At 39.4% G+C, this 21134-nt stretch overlaps 1 protein-coding gene across 3 annotated transcripts in view; it reads right to left on the bottom strand.

Annotated features, from left to right (window-relative positions):
• RIC1 (RIC1 homolog, RAB6A GEF complex partner 1) overlaps window positions 1–21134 on the bottom strand; it is a 92972-nt gene that overhangs the window by 63317 nt on the left and 8521 nt on the right. For all 3 annotated transcript variants that reach the window (XM_056130555.1, XM_056130556.1, XM_056130554.1), the window contains exons 2-3: window positions 10399–10506; window positions 449–528 (exon numbers count right to left, since the gene is read on the bottom strand). In XM_056130555.1, the coding sequence (XP_055986530.1) occupies window positions 449–528; window positions 10399–10506 (188 nt within the window). The remainder of the gene's footprint in view (window positions 1–448; window positions 529–10398; window positions 10507–21134) is intronic.

Below are 21134 nucleotides of genomic sequence, written 5' to 3' on the forward strand. Positions count from 1 at the left end.
CAATAAATTTTCTTTTATTTAAGAAGGGTGAAAAAACAAGAAAAAAATAAAGCACACAAAATATACAAAACAATTATCAAAATTTCGTATTATCTCAAATTCTAAACTAGAGGTAACTACTATCCGGGGTATGTATACTTTCTTGACATATTCAAAATATACAGAAAAAGTGACTGTAGCTTAAATGACATTTCACCTCATGACTTTACTCCTACCCAATAAGAAATAAAGAACAATAGATCTAGAACATACAAATAATAAATCTAAAGGACTAAAACATAATTACAGAATTCTCTAAGTAACAAAGATCTGGTAATATCAGAAAAGCAATTTAGGAAATGCTGGATTAGATTTATTATTAATTACATCAACCAATTTAAAATTGTAATGCATTGTTATTATAAAACGTGCAAACTAAATATTACATAATAAAAGACAACAAACTTACTTGGGATACACTGGTTCATAAAGATATTTGTCCCCTCTTGCGGATGTAATGTGAAAAATCAAGATGTAGCCATTTACTGTCTGAAAGATAAAAATTTTATTGACCATAAATTAATGGCTAAGGGTATGATTGCAATCCTGAATTTTAATTACATTATTACTTTGAAAACACTCTTATGAATTCTCTTTTGAAGAGCTACTGTTTAATTGGGCACATAAAAAAATCACTTAAAAATTTAATAATACAAATTGTAATAAAATATTAGCACAGCACTAGCTAGAATTTCAATGTTTTGCATCCCTCTTTGTAGAGGGACATTCACATGTTTGGTGAAAATTTATAATTTGGGCTGGAGCGATAGCACAGCGGTAGGGCGTTTGCCTTGTACGCAGCCAACATGGCCGACCCGAGTTCGATTCCTCCGCCCCTCTCGGAGAGCCCGGCAAGCTACCGACAGTATCTCACTGCGCGGCAGAGCCTGGCAAGCTCCCCGTGAAGTATTCGATATGCCAGACACAGTAACAACAAAGTCTCCAAAGGAGATGTTACTGGGCCCCCTCGAGCAAATCAATGAACAACGGGAGGACAGTGCTACAGTATAATTTAATTTCTGATGGTAAGAGAAAAACCATGTATTAGTGTTTTGTAGGACAACCCATTGGGTGTAATTTAAGGAAACTGTATCAAAAAAACAAAATCTTTATGTACACTTTCTTGAGTTTGTCTTAGGCTACTAAGGCCTTCTCTCCCGTCCAAAACAGCATCCAAACACACAAAACAACACATCCAACACAAGCATCCAAACTGGCACTGTGGCAAATGACAGCATTATTGAAGATTTCTCTACCAGCTGAGGCTTGAACATCTTCCATCTCTCCTTTCAATCTGAATCTTACTGTGGATCTGAGAACTCTTAAAGCTAATATAGATTTTCCTGCAGGGTAATAGCTCCTTTTCCCTCTTGACACGGGTCAGGTAAGACGGGGAAGAACTGTTTGCCTATATTCCTCCTTTGGGGACCATTAACATTTCTGTTTTTATGTAGTACCAGGGATCTAACAGGTCTGTGTGTGCAAGTCAAGTGCCTAAACTCCTACTCTTGCCATCTGTCAATGGGGGAGACTTTTTTTCTTTAAGATTAAAAAACCCCCCACAAACCTAGAAGGAAAATGTTAAAGTTTTCCTCTTTTAAGGGTCTCCTTCACCTTTTTTAGAACATTCACTCACTCTCTCCACAGAAATTTATTTTTTGAGAGTTAATTTGCTCTCTTTGGGGTATATCAAATATGTGTTGCCAAGAAAAAATGGACTCTTTGCAGTCCATACATGTAGTGCGGTGGCAGTGGATGAAATCTATGTCCTGTTTAATACTCTGAAACTAGTTTAACTCCTGGGCTGGAGTGATAGCACAACGGGTACAGCGTTTGCCTTGCACCCAGCCGACCCAGGTTCGATTCCTCTGCCCCTCTCGGAGAGCCTGGCAAGCTACCGAGAGTATCCTGTCCCCACGGCAAAGTCTGGCAAGCTACCAATGACGTATTCGATATGCCAAAAACAGAAACAAGTCTCATAATGGAGACGTTACTGGTGCCTGCTCGAGCAAATCAGTGAACAACAAGAGGACAGAGACACAATGTTAAAGCAAGAATGTAACCAAAAAGCAGTATGAAGAAATTCTTGACTCTTCAAATAAATTTTATATGGTATAGCTTCAGACTAACATATACACATTTTGAAAAAATCAAACAGGGCCAAGGATGAGGTTCTGTGGTAAGAATCCATGCATTGCATGTCTAAAACCCTGGGTTTGATCTCTGCTGCAGCCACAAAACAAGATTATAAAATCATACCAAGATATGAAACATACCAAGATACTAAGAGAAAACATACTTTCCAAAATATGAACATCAGCTATTAGTTTTTCTAAAAAATGGTTTTAAAGTATACATCTGTCACTGTCCTCCCATTGTTCATCGATTCGCTGGAGCAGGCCCAGTAACATTGTGAGACTTGTTACTGTGTTTGGCATAGTAATTTAAAAAAACAGTGTCCTCAATGGAGTACTATGTAGCTGTTAGAAAAGACAAAGTTATGAAATTTACATACAAGTGGTACTGCATGGAAAGTATCATGTTAAGTGAAATGACTCAGAAAGAAAAGGATAGACATAGAAAGACTGCATTCATCTGGGGAACATAAAGTAACAAAATAGGAAACTAACACCCAAGAATGGCCGAGATTAGTACCAGGAATTTTACTCCATGGCTTGGAGGCCAGTCACACATGCTAGGGGAAAAGGGAGCTCAGATAGAGAAGGGAGCACCAAATAAAGGTGTTGGGAGGATCCTCCCAGGATGGGAGAAGCATGCTGAAAGTAGACTATAGACCAAACATGTTGTCACCCATTGCCTCTTTTGCAAACCACAACACCCAATAAGAGAGAGAGAACAAAAAGGAATGCCCTGCCACAGAGGCAGGGGGGGGTGGGAGGGGGTGGGGGGGGTGGGAGGGATACTGGGATCTGTGGTGGTGGGAAATGGGCACCAGTGCAGGGATGGGTATTTGATCATTGTATAACTGAAACCCAAGCACAAAAATGTGTAAGTCTGCAACTGTAGCTCATGATGTCTCACTATTTAAAAATTTTTTAATTAAAAAAAAAAACAGTGTCCTTATATGGCATATATCTGGAAAACTCAAATAGTTACTCATATTTATGTGAAAATAATATATTTAGCTATACCTAAGCAAACATTTTTAGACATAATGAAATGAGGGAGCAAATATTTACCCATGTTACTTTATTCCAATACTGCATTCTTACCATTTCTGAGGCAGGTGGGGTTTCAGCCAAAGTTAAAAAAAGAAAAAACTGGAAAAATTGTTCAAGGTTTCAAATATCCTTCCAGAATTGGCTTTCTCTCCAGCAAAGTCAGGTCAAAATAGAAATTCTAAATTCTATTATGCAGTATTTCAAATATCTAGTGCAATACATTGATTTATGATTTTCAAAAGCCTATTTAAACTCCTCATGTGAATTTTAAGTCGTCTAACATGGAGAATATTAAAAGGAAACTGGACTCAAGTTAAATTATAATAAAAATTTCACAGACATTACGACCTCTATAGAGATTAGGAACTATTCAAAAGGTTCAATCCCCAGCAACCCATATGGTCCCCCGAGCCCTACCAGGAATGATCCCTGAGTGCAGAGCCAAGAATAAGCCCTGTGAACTACCAGCTGACCTTAAAACAAAATTCAGAATAATTTTTAACAATAATAAAAGTAGAAATATATGCTGGGTGCTCTATATCAGTGTTGACAGGGATGGGGTGTAAAAGACACTCTAATTCACTATCAGTGGGAATGTTGTCTGGTTCACCTCTATGGCAAACAGTACAGAAACTTCTCAAAAAGTTAAGAATAGAGTTTCCATATGACCCAGCCATCCTACTTGTTAGCTTCTAACCCAACAGCAGAAAAATGTTAAGTTGAAAGGATTATTTGCACTGATATTCATTGCAGCATTTTTTTTTAATAACAGCCAAGATCTGAAAACAACGCAGGCACCCAAGAACAGATGAGTGGATAAAGAAGTTGTGATACATGTGATAAAGTACACGTGGTACATGTGATAAAGAAGACCAAGAATACTTCTTAGCTTAAAACAAGATGAAATCCTGCAGTTCAATACAACTTGGGGGGCACTGAAGGGTATTACACTGAGCAAAGTGAATCAAAAGGAAAACAAACACTAAACAATCTCATATGTGGAATACAAAGATAGTAAGGGACTAAACAATAGTCAGTGATAACAGTCAGCCTGCACCACTGAATTTGCCAAGTAGGGCATGAGGGTCAGGGTCAATGTGGTTAAACAACACTGCATTCCTAAAACATTAGCAGTCTTGTAAAATCACCGTGCAAAAATAATAATATAATAACGTTTTAAATGACGTTTACGTGGTATTTGGTATGTGAATGCCTAACGTGCAAAAAGTGCAGTTGGCACTGGAGCTTAACTCAACAGGATAAAAAGGCATGGAATTAATACTCTAGATTTGGAAACTGGAGAAAACAGTATTCTGGATTTGAAAATCTTTATAAAACGTATTATAAATGACTAATAAACATATGAAAAGATACTAAACCTCATTAGCAATGCAAGAAAATGAAAAGAGCAAGATCATCAGGGGCCACCAAAGCCAGGGCCACAGCTGGTTGTGCTGCAGACACATTCACACATGCAAAGCATATGCTCTACTCGTTGACCTAGCTCCCCAACTTTAAGTGAAATGACTTCTGCTTTCAAACTGAGTAATTCTTTTACTATGTTCAACCTGGCAAATAAAAGACTTAAAAATGGAATTAAGGGCCGGAACAGCAGTAAAACAGGTAGGGCATCTGCTCTGCAATGCCCCAGTACCACATACAGTCTCTCCAGGAGTGATCCCTGAACACAAAGCCAGGAGTGAGCCTTGAGCACTGGTGGGTGTATCCCTCCCCACCCACCCCCCAAAAAATACAAAGTGAAATTTTTAAAAATGGGACAAGATCATGTTTCATCAATCCAATGCAGGAATTTTAAGAATACTTAGGGACCCAGGGAGAAGGCTCAAAGAACTGTAACAAACACATTGCATGCAGAGAACTTGGCCTCAATCCCAACACCACACTGCCCCCCCCCCCCCCAACATGGGGCAGGGAGCAACTCCAGAGTACCTCTGAGTGTGGCTCAAATAAAAAAAAAAGAAGAAGAAAACCTTAAATAAGTACACAGACTGTGAATATTATAAAGATTAGTAAATTTTTTTACTACTTTGTAAGATACAAGGGCTGGAGTGATAGCACAGCGGGTAGGGTGTTTGCATTACAAGTGGCCAACATGGCCGACCCGAGTTCGATTCCTCCGCCCCTCTCAGAGAGCCCGGCAAGCTACCGAGAGTATCTCACCCACACGGCAAGCCTGGCAAGCTGCCCATGACGTATTCGATATGCCAAACACAGTAACAATTGTCACAATGAAGACGTTACTGGGCCTGCTCGAGCAAATCAATGAACAACGGGAGGGCAGTGACAGTGTTAGATACGTACTGTAGCACTGTTGTTCATCGATTTTGCTCGGGCAGGCACCAGTAACGTCTCTATTGTGAGACTTCTTGTTACGTTTTTGGCATATCGAATACATCACGGGTAGCTTGCCAGGGTCTGCTGTGCGGGCGGGATACTCTCGGTAGCTTGCCGGGCTCTCCAAAAGGGATGGAGGAATCGAACCCAGGTCGGCCACTCCAATTGAAGAGGATGGCCTTCCCTGAAGAGAGATGGACTGGTCTTCAATCGAGGTCTTCGATCGAGGGTATATGAGTAGCTGCGCTACCCTGCTAGAACCTCCAAACTCACTCTCAAGATACATACTATACATAGTAATATAGAAGGAAATCATACTAAAGGAAAATGCACAGCTTAAAATCCCAAATCTGTGTGTAAACAATTAAAAAACTCCTGTGTCTATTAATTTGAAAATCGATGCAAGTATAAGTTAGAATCCCATACATATATTTAAAATCAAGTTACAGAACTCTTAAGACTATTCATGCTATCTCCCCTAAAACCAAGCTTTTAACACTGTATGGTAGCCTTCTATAAAAAAAAACAAAACAAAACATTGTTTTAGATCTTCTACTAATGAAATGCAGATATGTCAAATGAGCTTCCATCATGGGTCCAGAGAGACAGTAGAGAGATGTAGCAGGCTACTTGCTATAATATGCACATGACCTGGATACAACCCCCAGAACCACATATGATAATCTGAGCACCTCCATGGGTGATCCCTAAGCACATAGTTAGGATTAAGCCTTAAACACAGGGAGGTGTGGCCCAAAATCCACCCCTACCCCCAACAAATCAAAAAGATATTAGTAGTGACATTATAGCGCTCTCACTTTAAAATCAAATAGATTCATTATTTAAAATCAGGGTGTCCACAGCAGAAACACCCTCTGTACTTCATTGAAGCACTACTCACAGAATCTGGAATCAACCTGGGTGCCCTAGAACAGATGAATGGGTAAAGAAACTATGGAACATCTACACAATGGAATACTACACAACTGTTAGGAAATATGAAGTCATGAAATTTGGTGGATGAAATAGATGAACTTGGAGAATATCATACTAAGTTAAATTGAGTCAGAAGGGAGAGGGACAGATACAGAATGACTGCATGACTGCCTTAATTTGTGGGCAAAAAAAAGCATAAAATTTAATATCCAAGACCAGGAGAAATGGACCAGGAGGACTGGTCAATGGCTGGAAATTGCCACACGGGTATTGCGGGGGCAGGGGTGGACGGTAGTTAACATAGAGGAGGGTCCATTATGCCAACATTAGTTTGAAATGATCACTCTGGACAAGAACTGAGTGCTGAAAGTAGGTAAAAGGATATACATGATTACCTTTCAGTATCTGTATTGCAAATCGTAATACCCAAAATGAGACAGAAAGAGAAAGAGAAAGAAGAGATGCCTGCCATAGAGGCAGGTGGGAATAGGGGATGGTTGAGGGTGGGAGGGAAATTGGAAACATTGGTGCTGGGAAATTACACTGGTGGGGAGATGGGTTTTTGGAGCATTGTATGACTGAAACGCAATTATGAACAGTTTTGTAATGCTCTGTCTCACAGTGATTGAAAAATATGGTAGCACTGTCAGACTGTCCTCCCGTTGTTCATTTATTGATTTGCTTGAGTGGGCCCAGTAACGTTTCCATGAGACTTGTTGTTACTGTGTTTGGCATATTGAATACATCATGGGTAGTGTGCCAGGCTTTGCCGTGCGGGTGAGATACTCTCGACAGCTTGCTGGGCTCTCTGAGAGGGGCGCCGAGGAATTGAACCTGGGTTGGCCGGGTCAGCCGCGTGCAAGGCAAACACCCTACCCTCTGTGCTATTGCTGGATTGAAAAATATAAAAAAAATAAAAGCAGGGTGCCAAGTATGTTATTATTCCATGAACAACTCATAACATAGAAGTGGAAATTTTTCATTTTATTTTTTATTTGTATTCTTGTGGAGGCCACTACCAGTAATGCTAGGGGATGGAAGGGGGTAGGACGACCACCAGGTGGTGCCGAGGGTAGGGGTCATGTAGTGCCCAGATAGAGCTCAGAGCTTCAACCTAAGCCGTATGCCCAGTCCTCCAAATTAAAACTTTTTAAGAATATAGCTTTCAAAACTATAAAACTCCCAGAAGATGATAAAAACAAACAATCTAGGTTATTTTAGATTTATGTTTTCTGATACAACGTCAAAGGGAAGCCCCAAGAAAGAAAGAATGGAAAAGCTGGATTACTTTAAGATTAAAATCTGCTAGTACCAGGAGGTTTACTCCATGGCTTTGAGGCCAGCCACACATGCTAGGGGAAAAGGCAGCTCAGATAGAGAAGGGAGCACCAAATAAAGGGTGTTGGGAGGATCCTCCCAGGATGGGAGAAGCATGCTGAAAGTAGACTTCAGACCAAACATGATTGCCACTCAATGCCTCTTTTGCAAACCATAGCACCCAAAAGGAGAGAGAGAACAAAAGGGAATGCCCTGCCACAGAGGCAGGGTGGGATGGGGGGGGGTGGGTGGGAGGGATACTGGGATCCGTGGTGGTGGAAAATGGGCACTGGTGGAGGGATGGGTATTTGATCATTGTATAAATGAAACCCAAGCAAAAAATTTGTAAGTCTACAACCGTACCTCATGGTGTTTCACTAATAAAAATTAAAAAAAAAAAAAGATTAAAATCTGCTCTAACAAGACATGTCAAAAGTATGAAGACAAGTCTTGCATGACATGGATAAAAGACTATTATCCAAGAAAGAGAGTGAGAGAAGAGAGGTGCCTGCTATAGAGGCAGGCTAGGGTGAGGGGTGGCTTGGAGGGGTTGCTTGAAGGGATGGGAGGGAAACTGGGGACACCAGTGCTGGGAAATTACACTGGTGGAGAGGTGGGTGTTGAAACACTGTATGACTGACATGCAATCATGAACAATTTTGCAATGCTCTATCTCACAATGATTCAATTGAAAACACAATAAATTCATTAAAAAAAAAGGTTTATCCAAAACAACCTCTTAATTTTAAAAATAACCAACTGGTCAAGAGGCCTTACTATCTCATCAAAGAAATAAGGACGGCAAACAAGCACAGGAAAAATTGATCCATATCACACTTTATCAGGAAAATGCAGAGTGAAAACAATGATGAAATACAACTACAAACACCTATAAGAATGGCCAAAATTCAAAATTCTCAGAAGACAGAATGCTGAAGAAATTGTAGAGCAACAGGAACTGTCATTCTGTAAATGGTGCAGCGCAAACTGGTAAAACTACTTTGGATGACAGCTTGGCCATTGCTTAATCAATGATAGTGCATATGATCCAGCTAATAGATTTTCTGAGATTGACCCAATGGAATTAAACTTATGTCCACACAAAAACCCTCACAGGATATTTATAGAAGCTTTATTCATAACTGCTAAAACTTAGAAGCAGCAAAGATATCCTTCAGTAGGTGAATGGATAAGCAAACAGTGGTAAATCCAGACCATATGGTGTCAGGGATCAAATCCAGGTTGGCTTTGAGTAAGTGCCCAATCTGCTGTACTGTCTCTCTAACCCTACACTGTCTTCTCTGATATATACATCTTATTCCCCCAACTTGCGGACAGAAATAACATTTTTTGCTCTAATATTTAGCATAGCATATATGGTTATTAATGAGAACCACTTCTGGTCTAAAAATAAAGCCAACAGACTTTAGTTCTTCTGTCACTGAGGTGGAGGGACTGTAGTTATCTAGTATGTGACGCTGGGGTAGTTACCTGAGGGGTAGAGTGGCTGGAGTTAAAAGCTTCATGAAGGAAGTAAATGGGAACTGGCTTGGGGATAAGCTAAGGATAGCATATAAAAGAGGTTCTAGCAGGTGAGGCCTTTAAAATCACTTAAGAATTTAAAATCACTTAAGAATTAGCTTGCTCTAAAATGGGCATTCTCTCCAGGGTCAGCAGGGACTCGAGATGCTAAAACACATCCACTACAAATTTTCTATTATTAATGCTCTTCTGTAACATGCTTCATTTTCTGAATATGCCCTTTTATGGACTGAGGAGATCAAAGAATGGATGCATGCAAGACCTGACTTCAATCCTCAGTGTAACATGGCCTCCTGAGGGAGGATCTGAGCATTACACTGGGTACAGTTCTTCAGGCCTAGAGAAGTAACTACTTGGTATTTCTTACTATGTTGGGGATCTTCATATGATTAAACTAGACAATAGTATATATTAAAAACTAGGAAAAAACTGAAAGCAGGGATAAGTTAATGTACTTGATGGGGAATCTGAGTAATCAAGTTTAAATAACTGGAGTGATAGCACAGCGGGTAGGGCGTTTGCCTTACAAGCGGCCAACATGGCCGACCCAAGTTCGATTCCTCCGCCCCTCTCGGAGAGCCCGGCAAGCTACCGAGAGTATTCGATATGCCAAACACAGTAACAACAAAGTCTCCAATGGAGACGTTACTGGGCTCGCTCGAGCAAATAACATCTACTCAGCATAAATGATTATGTTCAACTTTAGATAAAACTTCTTGGCGCTTTATTTACTAAGTTTTTCTGCACAAAGTGTTGACCTAAAAATTAAATGAGATGATGCCACTTTGCATACAAAGTGGCTATAACAATATTTATATTGGAATTCTTCAATAAATGATCCCATACATACTGCTAATTCAACTTAGATGTTGATTATAATCTGAGACGATTGTGACAAAACACATACGGAAAGAAAAAAAATGGACACCATTTCCTATCACAAAAAAATGATTAAGAAATTCATAAGAAGAATCACAAATGCAATATAATAATTTATAACATTAAAAAAGTTAAAAAATCTACTTACTGACACAGCTATCATGGTACTATCTGGCCTCCATTCAGCTTGTTTGTAGGATCCAAACTGTGAAGATGATTTTGCAGGTTCCTTGTAGGTTACAATTAGGACACTAGGCTAGAATGAAACAGTTGCATTTTATTAGCATTTCATAAATATACGCATATACAATATTTATGGCAACTTAGCATGGACTATTCTGAAAATATGGCCTAATATTAAATCGTCACCTTTCAATAGCACAAAGACCTCTCCATCAACAATCCTGAAAATGACTGTACCAATAAACACATTCAATTCATTGATAATTTTCAGAAACAGAAGGAAAATCTTGCATGAGCTTACAACGACTTAAAAAAGTTACACCAATTCTCTATAATCTCTTTCAGATTACAGAAGCAGAGTGCACATTTCCTAACTCTATGAGGCCAACACCACTATAATACTAAAATCAGACAAAGACATGTACCGGTACCTTTTATTAATACAAATGTAAAACTTCTTAAAATATTAGCAAACTGAATTTAAACACTACTACCTACTGAGATTTGTTTCAGATATGCAACAACATTCAAATTCATGTAATACAATTCATCAGCAGGCTAAAAGGGGGGAAAAAGCCCACCATCATTTGATTGATGGTGGGCTTCTTTTTTCTTTTTACAGAATTGTTACAGAAAAGAATGGACAAAATCTATCACCTACTCATGATAAAAAAAAAAACTCAGCAAACTAGAAATCTATCACCTACTCATGATAAAAAAAAAAAAACTCAGCAAACTAGAAATGGAGGGAAACGTTTTCAATCTGATAAGGAACATCACCAAGACTGACCCATTAAGTGAAAGACGATCTGAACAGACCTGTATCTCTAGGGGAGATTGAATCAATAATTAAAATCCTCTGAATAGAGACGAGACCCGAGTTGCCACCCACGAATGGCTCCTCCAGCTCCAGAACGGCCATGATCCCAGAGGAACACAAGCCAATCTCAGAACCCAGTGACTTCTGGCAGAAATGCTCCTGGATTGTGAACTAAGCTATGACCCCGTGCCACCTCGGGTGGGAAAGGGCATTGGCCCTTTCCCGAATGTTCTTTCTGAACCTCCCAATGTCTTTTTATGGACTGGTTTGGTTTGGGGGGGCACACTTTGCTGGGCTCTTGCACAGGGATCACTCCTAGTTTGATTGGGATACCATAGGGGTGCTGAGGATAAAACCTGGGTCAGTCGTGTGCAAGGCAAGTAGCCTACCCACTAAAGTCTCTCTCTGACCCCTCCATTCTCTCACCACCACCATTTCTGTGAGCATCATTAGGTTTATTGTTTTGAAATATTTATCAGGGTGCTAGGAAAGTTCTGATGTTTTTGAGGTTGTTCCAAGTTTTTGTCTTCATCCATCAGTATTCTTGGATTTCTTTGTTTATTCATTATATTTGGCGGTATGTGAGGATGCAGCGTCTAGGTTCTGTGCTTGAACAGATTCATGTAGCAATTGAGGGTTTAAGATCACAGAGGTCAGAATGTAACTGTGGCTTAGAGTTTGTATGAAGCTGGATGACTGCTGAGAATTTGCAGTCATGAGAAGCCTGCAGCTGCCTCAGCACTGAGGTGTGGGATACCTGCTCTGTGACCCAGGTTCACAGTCACCTGCTAGTGCCTGTGCCTAGCACTGCGTCTGGTATCAAAACCCATCAGGTCTGGTCAAGAACTGGGGCCCACGTACTTTATAGCACTCGGCTGACCCAAGTAGCTGCCATGCGATTTCTGTATTGCCAAAGTCAGGTAGGTCTAGGTAGTGTCTGTGGTGTGATATCACTAATGTCACCAAAATTTAAGTGAACATTTGCCACCAAATGTTCAAAGTCACTGATAACAGAATGTACTTGTGTACCATGTCTGAGTAGGTCTAGATGGTGAGCAGGTGGGTGTAGTCACAAATTACTCAGAGGCAGTTCTGTACCAAGTTTGAAGAGACCTGTAGGGTGACCAGGAATTCAGGCTTCTAAATGCAGGAGGGCAGCTTTGCACCAAATTCATAGTCTTTTGGGGTGATCACTAGACTTGAAAGTCATGAGTGTCCTTAGGTGCTTGTGCACCTGCATTGAGAAGGTCTGAGTGGCAACCAGAGGTTCAAACGGCTGGATGCTTAGAAAACAAAATCTATCTTTCTGCTATTTGCAGGACTTCAATAATAAATACAGGTCCCAAGTAAAAGACTTGAAGACATTCATAAAAGCAAATCACAGCTAAAAAGGCAGAGATGCCAAACTTATTTCAGACAAAATGAGCTTAAATAAAAAGTAATATTAGGGATAGACATTATATAAAGGTTCAATACACCACCATGACTAAACATTATCAAGTATAAGCCAAATGAAGGGGCAGCAAAATTTATAAAGTAAATAGTAATAGGCCTGAAGAGACACATCATGCCAATGCAATCAATGATTGTGGGTCACTTCAATATCCATACTTATACTGGATAAATCAACCAAACTGAAAATCAAGGAGAAAGCAATAGCCTTAATGAAGAATTAGACTAGATGTGTTTCACATTTGTTTATAAGGTTTTCACCTCTGAAACTCAAATGCACATGAAACATTCTCCTGGATAAACCACATGCTGAGATGCCAGTGTCAACTAAATCATGAATATTGAAATCATATCCAGGCACTTTGCAGAAAACAAAGCTACAAAATTAACCATTTTTGAAAAGCTGAGGGAAACACAAACATCTAGAGAATCAACATTGTTTCTGTTTTGTTTTCTTTGGGGGCCCCCAGGCTTATTTCTGGCTCTGCTCTCAGGAATCATTTCCTGGTGGGCTTGCGGAACCATGTGGGGCTTTGGAGATCAAACCTGGGTAGGCCACATGCAAGGCAAACATCCCACCTGATATACTAGAATATTTCCAGCCCCAGAATCAACACTGTTAAAATGAACATCCTCCCAAACTATTATAGAGACTCAATGCAATCCCTATCAAAATTTCAATGGCATTCTTCAAGGAAATAATCAACATAGAAGCAGAAAAAAACCTGAATGAACAAAATAATCCTAAGGAAAAAGATGGGAGACAATGCATTTCCCAAATGTATACTATAAACAAGTAATAAAAACAGCATGGTATTAGAATAAAAGCAAATACTGATAATCACTGAATATAATTGCACCCAGAAATAAACTCACACACATACCAATGGTTAAAAACAAAAACAACATTAAACAGAGTAAGTGCTAATGAGAAAGCAGAGAAATTAAACATTTGTATGCTATGGAGGGAATGTACAGCCACTGTGAAATCACTAATATGGTTTCACAAAAAATAACTATTTTTTTAAATATTAAATTACCATATGATCCAGCAATTCAGAATCAAAAGCAGTAAGAGAAATATCAGTACACAATATTCACTGTGGTATTATTCACAATAGCCAAAAATGAGAAGGGGGGAGGTGTAATCCAAATATAGACCAACAGGTGGCTGGAAAAGAGAAATTTTATGCATTCATACAATGGAATATTATTCAGACTTAAAAAAGAAGCTTTTGAGGACCTAGGATGTGACTCAGTAGTAGTGCCTGCCCTGCAGAGATGAGGCAAATTCAATCCTCAGCTCAGCTCCATCTCACCATGTGCAATGCCCAGTGTCAAGGTGTGGTCCTTGGCACAAGTACAAATCTTGTACACCTCACCAGTGTCTGCAAGCGCCACACCCAAGTCCCTACACTGACAAGCAAATAAATGTGCAAGCACTAAAGCTAAGCAGGCAGCTCCCAGTGGAGGGCAATCAAGTCTGCAGCTCCCAGATGCCACAATGTTGATAATGATGACAATGAAGAGGAGGGAAGGGTTACGAAAAGAAAGCAATTTTTGTTTTATGCTATAGTATGAAGTGCCCTGGAGATGAGTGAAATAAATTTATCACTAATGAACAAATAACTGGTTTTCACATTTGGCCAATTACGCAGAACTGATGCAGAATGGTGAGCACTAGAGAAATGGGAAATTACTATCTCCTTGTATGTTGTTTCAATTTGAGAAAATGACAAAATATTTTGGCACTGGAAGGTGGTGATGGCTTCACAACAGTGTGAAAGTACTCACATGTAGCCATAAACTCGTTAAGATCTAGGGAAGAAAGCTCAAGCGACAGAGTATGTGACTAGCATGTGTGAGGCCCTAAGCTGAATACCCAGCACCACATGGTCCCCTGGCACCAACAATGCCACACACCAAACTATCAGATCCACAGTGTTGGGGCAACCATTAGTAAAAGTGTCCCCATCCCCTCAGCAGTACTGAAAATGACCCCTGAAATATAAAGTAACATGAGACTGACACCCAAGGGCAGTAGAGACAAGATCAGGAATATTGCTCCTTGGTTGGTAGCCTGCCTCATAAGCTGGGGGAGAGGGCAGCTGGAAAAAAGAAGGGATCACCAAGTCAATGATGGTTGGAGGGATCATTCAGGATGGGAGATATGTGCTGAAAGTAGATAAAGGACCAACCGTGATAGCCTCTCAGTATCTGTACTGCAAACCATAATGTCCAAAAGTAGAGAAAGAGTATGGCGGAAATTGTCTGCATAGAGGGTGGAGGAGGGGTAGGATGGGGTGGGGGGGAGAAGGATACTGGGGATATTGGTGGTGGGAAATGTGCACTGGTGGAGGGATAGGTGTTCGATCACTGTATGACTGAAACTCAAACATGAAAGCTTTGTAACTGTATGTAACAGTGATTCGATTAAAAAAAAGGAAAAAAAGAAAGAAAATGACCCCCTAAAAAATTAAAGCTAAATAAAAATCTTAAGATGGCAAATTTTGGTGGCTTTATATATATATATATATTTTACTCATTAAACATATGAAAAAGGGATTGAAATTATATACACATATATGTGCATTCATATACAAACATATGTATATATATGCATATATGTTATTTATGTGTATATATATAAAATACAAACATATTTGTGTGTATACACATACACATATATATATAAAACACACACACATATTTGTGGGAGTTACTGAGCTACATTGGACCGCGCTAAGTGTTGACTCCTGGCTCTTCGTGCAGGGATCACTCCTGGTGGTGCTTGGGCGACCCACATGGTGCCCAAGGGTCACCCCACATGGTGCCCAGGTTCACGTCTTAGCACCTAACCTATCTCTCTGGCCCAGAAATGTTGTATTTTATTAGAATTAATCTGCAATAAGATGCACATTGTTTGGGGTAAAATCTCAAATAATAATGGTGGGTCTGGTGTTGAAATATTGAATGTGATCAAAGTAGAGAGAGAGTAATGTGGAAATCATTTGTCCCACAGGTAGGGGGAGGGTGTGGGATGGGGGTATACTGGGGTTTTTGGTGGTGGAGAATGGGCACTGGTGAAGGTACGGTGTTTCACTGCATGACCGAGACTTAGACCCGAAAGCTTTGTAACTGCTCTCACGGTGATTCAGTAAATAAAATTATAAAAAACGAAAAAAAAAAGTAAGGTGGAGTTCATGCACAATTCAATCAGCTAATCAGTGGCTGAATAAATAGCAGTACTCCTACATTAAAAAAAAAAAGATGCACACTGTGATTATTTGAGCAAATGTTAGTAAAATCTATCCCCAAAAGTGTGGTTTAGACGTTAAGGCAATTAATAGACAAACAGAAATAAAATACATCAGAGATTAAAAAATAAAAAAGGTTATATGAATGACTATCTCAAAAATTGTATCACATATGAATGGACTAAACACTCCAATCCAAAATTAGGGAGAATGAATTTTGAAACAGTAAAAAGAAACAAGATCTTAACATATGCTATATATGACATTTTTTAGAGTAGAAGAGTTCAGTAGTGTGGATAGTAAAGCAGTGGGAAAAGATAGTTACATAAGTGATATCCATAAGGCAATCACAGTTGCAATAGTAATAGCACTGTAGGCCAGTTGTTCATCGATTTGCTAGAGGAGGTCGAGTAATGTGTCCACTGTGAGACTTGTTGTTACTGTGTTTGGCATATTGAATATATCACGGGTAGCTTGCCAGGCTTTGCCATGAGGGCGAGATACTCTCGGTAGCTTGCCAGCCTTTCCAAGAGGGGCGGAGGAATCGAACACAGGTCAGCCAGGCTGGCCTCGTGCAAGGCAAATGCCCTACTGCTGTGCTATCGCTCCAGCAATAATAATATAAGACAGATTTCACTTTATTTTTAATTCACTCCTGATGGGCTCAGGGGACCACATGGGATGCTGGGGATCAAATCTGGTGGGGCCTCATGTAAAGAAAGAGTTCTACACGCTGTACTGTTGCTCTGGGCCATAACAGATTTCACTTTAATCTTTTTTTTGCTGGGGGGGGGGGACACACCTGGCAGTGCTCAGGGCTTACCCTGGGCTCTGTGCTCAGGGAACCATCCAGGGTACTGGGGATTGAACCGGGTTGGCCGCATGTGAGGCAAGCAGTCTCCCTGCTGTACTATCACTCCATCTCCTCTATTTCATTTTTAAAAACATTACTAGAAAGTGGATATTTCATAATGACAAATGGGCAAACACAAAAGAAAGATACAATTTAAATATACACAGATCTTACTAAAAGATATGAAATAAAACTGGCAGAAGGGATGACAATTGAAAAAGGAAACCATTAATTCAACAATAGATTTAGAGCTTCTCATCTTCACTCAGATCAACTAACAAAACCTGACTTAATGTGAGCATATAGAAGAAAACTTGAACCATGTCAATTTAAGATTTGGATAACGTTCCATAAATAACAGACTACATATTCTTCACAAGGGCACAAGAAATTCTCTATCAGAAACCACAATCCATTAAAAAAAAATTCTTTAAAACCCTGTCAAAATTAAATCATTTAAGAACAAAATAGAAACATTTCAGAGGAGATCTGGTAAGTTCAGGGTGATATGGTCTTAGACAAAATAGAAACATTTTAAAAGCTGGGAGGAGGGGAAACACATCAAGAAAGATGAACAGGCAGAACACAGAAGAATTCTAGGGCAGGGAAATATTTGCATATTATGACACAAACATATGTCATTATACATTTGTTCAACCCCATCGAAGATACAACACTAAGAGTGAAACCAGGAAAACTATGGACTTTGGTACTTATGATGTGTCAATGCAGATTCACCCTTCATTTAAAAGTTCTGGGGCTAGAGCAATAACACAGCGGGTAGGGCGTTTGCCTTGCACGCGGTCAACCTGGGTTTGATTCCCAGCATCCCATATGGTTCCCTGGGGGTAATTCCTGAGTGCAGAGCCAGGAGTAACCCCTGTGCATCGCCAGCTGTGACCCAAAAAGCCAAAAAATAAAAAAAAATTTAAAAATATGAAACTTCTGACATTCTGATAAATGAGAATGGAGGAGGCTATCCATGGAGGGTACGGAAGTGAGACATTGCTGTACCTTCCTCTGAACATAACCATAAATCTAGAATTGATCTAAAATAGAAAAAGAAAATTGCTGGAGGGAAAGCTCAATAAAGCTGAGAGTATGCTTTGCATGGAGGAAGCCAAGGATCTATCTCCAGCACTGCATGGTCCCCAGAGCACAACCAGAAGTGACCTAAAATGAGCCAGAGTGAGTTGAGTACTTGAATTGCACGTGGTCAACCCCAGTTCAATCCCTGGCATCCCATATAATCACCCTGAGCACCAACAGGTTTGATTTCTGAGTGCAGAGCCAGGAGTACCCCTGAGCACTGCAGGCTGTGGTCCTAAAATAAAAAAGACGTGACCCAATTACCAAGCCAGGATCACTATATCTGAGAACTGCTGAGTGTGATCTAACCCCTCATCACCCAAAAGAGAGAGTCAAGTTAAGGGATACAGCTTAAGCTCAGAAAAAAAAAAACATATTTTTAAATGCTTATATATTTAAAAGCCACAAATTATTAATAGTCTAAGCTTCCAATCTAACAAATGCAAAGCAAACCCAAATAATCAGAAGGAATAACTTTTAAATGAAGAAATCAATAAAATAGAAACCAGAAAAATAGACTTTTATCAGTTAGAACGTAAGGTGATTCACTGGAAAGAATTTTTTTTGGCCACACCCAGCAATGCTTAGGTCTTAAACTGGGTCTGTACTCAGGAATTACTACTGGTGGTATTCAGGACACCATGTGAGATGCTGGGAATCCAACCCAGGTTGGCTGCACTAAAGACAAGTGCCCTACCTGCTGTAGTATCTCTCCAGCACCAATATTTAATATTTTGAGTATACAAGTCATATCTTCAGTGTATACTGACTCTAAATATTTTTTATATCATGAGTGGAATTTTTTTCTTTAATTTTTATTTTTGAGTTTTTATTTTATTATACAGAAGTCAATTTACTTTTATTCAATTTTCTGTCATAAAATTTGGCTGAGCTTATTACAACTACATATATACTGGAATAAATAAATCTGACAAAGTTACAGGTAACAAAACGTAAAACAATTTTATAGTTATAATATACCAGTAATTATCTGAAAATGAAATAAACAACTATGCTCAAAACAGCATCACAGAAGATAAATAACATACCAGGGAATAAATTTAACATAAGTAAAAGACTTATACTATGAAAACTAAAATAATTACTGAAGTAAAATTTAAAAATCAAAATAAAGGGGGACAGATTTTACAGACTCAAAGATTCTGTACTGTTGAGATGACAATTTCCCCTACTGATTTATAGATTTAAGACAAGTCCCTGAAAATATCAGCAAGATTTTTTGTTTGTGTTTTAAGAAGTTGAGAAAATAATCCTAAAATCTACATGGTAACACAAAAGATATATACAACAGGTAAAATAATTCTGAAAATAAAGACATACTAGGGTTCTTCCATGTAAGATCTAAATTTGTTATAAAGTTTGCGGTAAACACTGATCAACAAAACAGAAAACACAAGATCAAACTCTTCTATAATCAGTTGACTTTTTACAACAATGCCAATGCAATTCAATGGTGCTAAAAATAACTAGACCATGAACTTAGATATTAACCTCACGTCATACATAATTCAAAATGCATTCCAGACCTGTGTTAAGAGTTACAACCTACAAAGCTTATAAAGGAAACAGAAGCTGTTTATGGTATTGCTTATGGTATTAGACTGACCAAACGTTCTCGAATACGCAAAAGAATAGTTCATTAAACAATTGATATGCTGGATTTTATAGAAATGCTTGCTCTCCAAAAATGATCATTAAGAAACTTAAGAAAGGGGCTGGAGCCATAGCACAGCAGGTAGGGCATTTTTCCTTGCATGAGGCTGACCCAGTTTTGATTCCCAGCTTCCCATATGGTCCTCTGAGCACCACCAGGAGTAATTCCTGAGTGCAGAGCCAGGAGTAACCACTGTGCATTGCTGGGTGTGAACCAACAAAACAAAACAAACAAAGAAACTTAACACAAATCATACTGTGACAAAATATTTACAAATCATATCTAAAAAAGCAACGGTGTTCAGAATACTTAAGAACTTTGCAACTCAATAAGACTCCAATTTTTAAAAAATTAGCAAAGAATTTGAATAAACATTTTTTAAAATAAGATATATAAATAAATAAAGCACGTTAAAAAGCCATAATAAGATACTGAATGTAACCTGCCCACACGGCAGAGTCTGGCAAACTCCCCGTGGCATACCCAATATGCCAAATACCAGTAACAATGATGGGTCTCATTCTCCTAACCCTGAAAGAGCCTTGAATATGGCACTTTTAAAAAAAATCTCAGGGCTAGGATGAAGGAGTCGTTACTGGGGCCTGCTCGAGGCAATTGACGAACAACAGGATGGTTGTGATCATGAATAAGATACCCAAGCAAACTCTCAAGCATGACTGTAATTTAAAAACTAACAATTAACAAGCATTGCAAGTGCTGACAAGGATGTAGTAACAATAGAAACCTTCATATATTGCTGGTAAGAACGTAACATGCGACAGCTATTTTGGATCACCTAGCAATTCTATTCCAAGGTATGTATAGCCACACAAACAACAAATATCCACACAAACACAAATGTTTATAGTCCCAAACTGGAAACAGATCAAATACCCATCAATAAGTGAATAGATTTTAATGTGGTATAGTCTTACAATGCAGTAGTGCTCAGCAATAAAAAACAGTACAAAAACAGGCTAAATAAAACTCAGATAAAGCCACACCAGTAAGTTTTGGTAGACTGCAGATTATGTAATAATTTTAAGTGGCGCCTTCTCCAGATAGAATCCCGGTGACCATGAGCTTCTACAAGCATGGCTCTGGCATGCGGGTACCCGGTCTATTTTCTGAACCGCATGGCCATGTAAGTATTTCCTGATATGCAAAGTGATCAATGGAAAGTAAATGATCTAGCATTTGTCCCTGAAAATCAGGCTTGAGTGGTGGTGGGAAAATCTGAGCAAAAGATAATGCCCAACCAAAATACATCTGGACTGTATATTTAACTATGGTGCTATGCCGCCCTGGGAGGGGTAGGGTGTCTGTCCCTCCACCTGTCCCCCTTTGCAGCGACGACATGGTGGCCTGCATGTTTTAGAGCCTAATGAACAGCCAGGTATGAGACTGTATTGATGAGGCACATGGGGCTTTATGGGATGGGGGTGGAATCAGCCCTGCTCCCCGCCATCACAATGCTCCGGGTTGCCACCCTCAAACGCCTCCTCTGGCTTCTGACCAACCATGATCCCAGAGGCACACAAACCAATCTCGGAAG

Source organism: Sorex fumeus, unplaced genomic scaffold, assembly GCF_029834395.1.
Source record: "Sorex fumeus unplaced genomic scaffold, SorFum_2.1 ptg000079l, whole genome shotgun sequence".
Taxonomy (NCBI): Eukaryota; Metazoa; Chordata; class Mammalia; order Eulipotyphla; family Soricidae; genus Sorex; species Sorex fumeus.